At 40.2% G+C, this 5,804-nt stretch overlaps 1 protein-coding gene across 1 annotated transcript; it reads right to left on the minus strand.

Annotated features, from left to right (window-relative positions):
* Positions 1-3,358: 3,358 nt before the first annotated feature.
* Positions 3,359-5,317, minus strand: LOC144644470 (uncharacterized). The gene is made up of 3 exons (XM_078503970.1): positions 5,300-5,317; positions 4,848-5,213; positions 3,359-4,393 (listed from the first exon to the last, which is right to left on the minus strand). The coding sequence occupies exons 1-3, from the start codon at positions 5,315-5,317 to the stop codon at positions 4,046-4,048; spliced, it is 732 nt and encodes a 243-aa protein (XP_078360096.1). The 3' UTR covers positions 3,359-4,045.
* Between the last annotated feature and the right edge of the window lie 487 nt (positions 5,318-5,804).

Raw genomic sequence — 5,804 nt, forward strand, 5'->3', positions numbered from 1 at the left:
AAGTCGTGCAGTTACGGTATGTTAATACTGTTAACACGAATGGAATGTTGGTTTTATCGAAAATGGGAGGAGGGGTCAATCGGTGAGACATTCAAATGATTGATTGACCTCTCGCGTTTTAATTATAACGTAATGATCTTGAAGCTTTTGTCAAAACAAGACCACATAATCGGCATGTATATAAAAGCCAAAACAACGAAACAAAATCACCAAATCGACCAAAACGAGCGAAACTAGATAAAATGATCGATACATGTGAAAAGAAGTGGTAATGGTTTGGCTTGTTACGAAGATTTTTTCCTTTCGCTCGTTTGGTTCGGTGGTTTTCTTTCCGTGGTTTAGTTTTGTTCTATTTTTGAGCTCGGTAGATTGTTTAGTCTATGACCGGTAGACCATGGACAATAGTGAAGTTTGTGTTGAAATCGGTCTACTTTAAGGTACAAACTTTTCATGCATCAATGTCAGAAAAAGCTTAGATACTAATTTTGTTTAAAAGTGCTCCAACGCTATCAAATAGAAAGGAAGGGCTGTCCGGAATATTAAAGAGACTTCTGATTGGTTTGTCGCTTGAAGAGTCACTTTTGTTGTTTGAGTAATATAAATTTCTATCGTCGAAACGCTCGAGTCTCGTATTAATACGATGCACTTGCTTAATATTGACTTATATGTCTGTTTCAAAAGACTAATAATGTAAAAGCGGTTCAAAATGTTACTCGCAAGTAGATCGATCACGCATCTCCGAGCACTCTATAACTGACCTATAACTCAACCAATTGCTTTTTTACCCCCATCAAATTCTCAAGGGTTGCCATGATCAAAACCACAAAAAAACAACTAATGATATAGAGTTGAATCCCGATTTCTGGAACTTCCAAGGCAAGTGAATTGTGGTCGAGAAATCGAGGATAAAATTGTAGTATTTGACTGATGGAATTCGGAAGGAAGACGAGTTTTTGTTCGAGTTTTAATTATCGGCAGATTCGAGAAATCTTGATTCCAGTTTACCGTATTTATTCGATTAAGCGCCCAACATCGAATAAGCGCCCACCTCAAATAAGCGCCCACCCAGTAGGTGGGAAAAGTTAATAAGCGCCCAGCCTCGAATAAGCGCCCACCCCCACCCCACTAAAATGAGGGCACAAGAGGAATTTTGATTATTGTTGAAGTTGAGATTAAAATTGACTAAGTACTACTAAGAGACTATCCCGAAGACCGAGTTTTTTTAGTTTTTTTACTGAAACTTTCAAAGAGCATTTACTATTCAGCTTTCGTACACCTTCACGTTTAGTTATTACACATTGTTTTCTTGCAAAATAAACGTACTACTTGCTAAAAATGGTGAAAATGTAATTAGCGCCCAGCCTCGAATAAGAGCCCACCTCGAATAAGCGCCCACCCTCAAGGTCCAAAAATTTAATAAGCGCCCAGGGCGCTTAATCGAATAAATACGGTATTCATCATTATTGAAATTGAGATTGAAATTGTCTAAGTACTACTAAAAAAACTAGCCTGAAGACCGCGTTTTCTCAGTTATATACAGAAACTTTCAATGAATAGTAAACTCGAACTGAAAAAAGAAGAAATGTGTGCTCTTAAAAATCACTTACTTGCTTTGAAAAGGATATGTTGATCAAGCAGTTCAGAAGGGAACAACCGCGTTGAGCTGTTGTAGTTCACTCTGTGCTTAACCTCGCTTGCAGACTGTTCTTTGGCGGTCAATCAACAATAAAGCTAAGGCGATGATTGGCACATTAAAAACAAGTTACCCTACACTGAGCAAAACTGTTTTTCATTTTCAAACTCATCAGAGAAGCGTGAACCGGTCAAGCCCGTTTCGTGGAATGTTGATGTGTGCCTTTTTAATTGACATTAACTCAGCGATGTGTAGTTATGATAAATGATAATACTTTATTTATATAGCAACTGAAAACAGTCCATTGGATCCCGCAGAGATCATGGAATTTTACTCCACCATCTCTACGTGAACATCAGTTGCTTGCAGCATTCATGACATTCATCCACCAAAAAAAGAAAACATGCTACTAAACGGCACTAAAAAATTAATTTAAAAGTCCACTTGATTTCTTTTATATGTACGTTCAGGGCCGTAGCCAGACTTTTGGCACAAGACGAGGCAAGATCTGCGATCACAAAGGCGCGAGCCGGTAGCTCCAGGGAAAAGAAAGGGAAAAAATTCAAATTTTGAAAAAGAAGAATGAGGCAAGTGCCTCGTCTTGCATCTGGCTGTTAAATGATATATGATTTGGAATATTCCCCCTACTCTAATACGCCTCCTCTTTCTAAGCTCCCCGCTTCCTAACCTCAAGAAATCTTTTAAAAAGAATTAAGCCCTGCATTTACGGTAAATCACTCTCCAGCTTGAAACCCATTACCCTGTCCCCAACCTGCCCACGCGATTTCTATTGTTTTATTCCCCAAAGCGTTGAAGCTAAGTTTCAATTTCCTAATGGAGTTAGAAGGAGAACTAAAAACAATTCACTTACGAGAAATATGTATGAGGAACATATAAACCAATAGGAACATATAAACCAATATAAACCAATATCTTTCCATCAAGCTAAGTGATTTTGCTTGGTTTTTAATGTTCCAGTATTACACCGATGAAACTTCGAGTCTAAGAACGAAGAAATAAAAATTTTATTGAGTATCAGATATGAGCTTTTGAAAATAGTCGAACACCTTCTCAAAGCTGCAGTAACATATTACATATTCCCTATTCCTATTCCTCCCATCCTAGTCCAGCATTAACCCTGCCCCAGGGTCTTGCAGGCGTATCTGAATTGTCCTTTAATGCACTCTGTAAAATAAATTCATTTTAATATTATCTTGGGAGCATTTGGCAGTTGGTCAATAATTTCCCCTGCGATCACAAGTCGACTCGGCTTCCTACGCGCGCACGCGCTTAGCTTTGGGCTCGTCAGACACTTTTCTAGCCTCCGAGCTAATAGGGAGTTTAAGCAACCATGAATGTGACGCCGAGGCCGATCGCCGAGAACAACGTCGATTAAAAAGGGAATCTATATTTTACTTAAAATATTCGCAATTTTCGAGTACAAATCTGAAAAAAATCACAAATCGCTTTTGTTTAGGGTTGCAGAGTTTGTCCTTTTGGTCTTATCGGCGATGGTCTGGAATTCATGCAGGTCTCAAATTACTCCAGTGACATGGCGGCTCACAAACCTGAGAGACAGACAGAGGGACAGAAACGTGGACGCCCGGAAAGACAGACAGACAGACAGATAGACAGACAGACAGACATGCAGGCATAGACTCGAAACTCACCTACTAATCATGACAGGACAGCAAATATAGTAAAAATACACATACACCCAGGAAACTCTTTCAATGTAGTTTATTGTGAAAACTACTTAATTGTGCAATGCAAATACAACCAAACGAGATTAAAAATAGATCAGTCCATGGATTTTTGGAGCCGCCATCTCGGCTTCGCTTCACCGCTACAGTTTATAAACGCAAAGAGAACTTGGAAATGAAAAAAAAAAAAACATGCGAGGCCAGGGTATGTAAGCCTGAATCTATCCTTTGCGCTTGAAGAGAATTCAGATAAAACAAAGACCTCCCCTTTCAGAGTTAGCGAATTAGAGTGGCTTTACAGCCCCATTAATAGCAATTTATTTTAAGAATCCGCCTAACCAGTCAGAAATAAAGACCTCTGGGAGCTGACGAAACAGGAAATGATAGAAAACCAAATCAAGGGAAAAGGTGGAAATAGATAGCACATACATTTCTGAAAGCCTTGGGTGATGTTTTACTAGGCAACGCCTTTTCTGGAATCCAGTTTTCAGTCACATTTTTGCCGTGTTTGCTTCTCTATAAAGATGGCGACCAAAATACGTGGAAAGATCTTTTTCAACGCTTTAAAGACAAACACGATAATTTTCGTGATAAGATGTGCAAAGTGCATAACACTCTTTCATTAACACTACTAAAAATCGTCAGTCCGGTTTGAAAGTTGTTTTCGTCATATCCATGTTAAGAAGCCGCTCTTCTTGATCTGGCCACCTCACTTGGAGATGATTGGCTTTCCTTGGGCATCATTCTTGAAAGGGCAGACATGTGCGTTGAAAGGACATGCACCCATCGCCTTCTGCCCATCGTCGGTGACTTTGAGAAGCTTCTGGAAAAAATGCTCGTAAGCTTTTTTCCCCTTGCAGGTATCTCGCATCTGGGTCATCTTCTCCACGAACTCGCCAACGGTCTTGCAGTTCTTGAATGGGCAGCCTCCCTTGAAAGCCGGGCACTTGGCAGCCAGACCTTTGCACTCGGTAACAAGGCCGGCGTATGGACACACACCTTTGCCAAAAGCTGGACACTTGTGCATCACGTCGTTCAAGGTGACGCCCAAGGGGGTCTTGAAGAGAGTAAAATATATAGAAATTAAAATAAAACCCAAAGTCAACAAAAATAGCTATCGAGTCAATGCAGTTTAATTATTTGACAAAATATTTCAAATATCCTCGCCTATAATTAGCCCCCCCCCCCCTCCTTTACTAAATTAAAAGTAAGTATTATTCCAAGTGTAAGCGAGGCAAACCATTGGAGAATTAAACTTTATATTTGTGCCCAGAGTTGACCGCAAAATTCTAAAAACTTTTAATTGCAAATTTGAAAAAATGCTTCCACATCCTTTTATAAACTTTGTCGCGTAGTGATGTATAAATTTTGAAACGTTCTTATATTTCTACATTACATTTCTAAGGTCAATACTTTCAAATGACGGCAAAAGAGGATTAAGATTTGTCCTTTTTCTCACTCGCGAGTAAACGGTTTACCGCGCAAAGAAGGATTCATAAAAACAAACATACCACGATGTAGTCCGGAGAAAGTATTGACTTTCCTTTAGTGTCTTTGGCGAAGGGGCAGCCACCCTTAGTCTGGAAAAAAGTACAAGCCATTCCAGCGTCAACCTCCTTCACTTTGGCAGTGTGGACGGTATCTCGGAGAAACTGCACGTAAGCAGCGTCACCCTTACACTGGTCGCGCATTTGACCTAGCATGTCTTCAAACTCTCCAACAGTTTTGCAGCCCTTAAACGGACAACCGCTCTTGAACTCAGGACACTTGGCAGCCACGCCTTTCTTTTCGTCCGGTAGCTTGGAAAAAGGGCAAACCTTGTCCGCGAAGGCAGGACATTGGCGCTTGAGATCCTCAAGGGACAAAGAGGCTGGGTACTGGAAAACAAAGTAGTTTAGTACTTAGTTCCACAGCGCGTTAGTGATAATAATGACCTAATAAAAATGCTTGGGGATAACCTAACCGATGAGTAGCATTCCATGGAGGAAGCAGCTTAGTCATACTGCTAGTCGGAAACCAGTTTACTCAAGAAGAAGGGAGTAACACTCGTCTGCGGCTCGTGTTTAGCCCCAAACTTCTTTCGTGCTCTCGTCACTTCCTTGCGTGCTTTATAACGGAACAAAGCACTGTCAAGGCTATTTTATTTTTAAACTATTAAGGCGCCAAATTGCGTTTGTAGTATTGATAAATGAACACTTTTTTATTTATTTATTGATGCGTTTGTGTAGGGTAGGATCTGTTCTGTGTCGATCTGTTCTGCTTCGAAGAAGAGTAGTGCGACTGTTTAGAACTCAAACCGGTGAGCCGGTTTTTTGCATATTTGTACGGCCCGTGAACTTAATTAATTTCGCTTTGTAGACCGTCTGCTGGCGAATCGTATTCAACACGTAGCTTTTATGTTCACTTCAGCCATAGTATTGCTATCATCGAGCATTGTGTTCTGATTGAAATAGTTGTTATATTGCAGA

Source organism: Oculina patagonica, chromosome 1 (genome assembly GCF_052425735.1).
Source record: "Oculina patagonica isolate OP01 chromosome 1, crgOcupat, whole genome shotgun sequence".
Lineage (NCBI taxonomy): Eukaryota > Metazoa > Cnidaria > Anthozoa > Scleractinia > Oculinidae > Oculina > Oculina patagonica.

What these genes read in the sequence shown, in the direction of transcription:
- LOC144644470 (XM_078503970.1), bottom strand. An exon ending in TTTCTCCGGACTACATCGTG is followed by an intron (nt 4,394 to 4,847) that starts GTATGTTTGTTT and finishes ACTCTCTTCAAG; the next exon opens with ACCCCCTTGGGCGTCACCTT.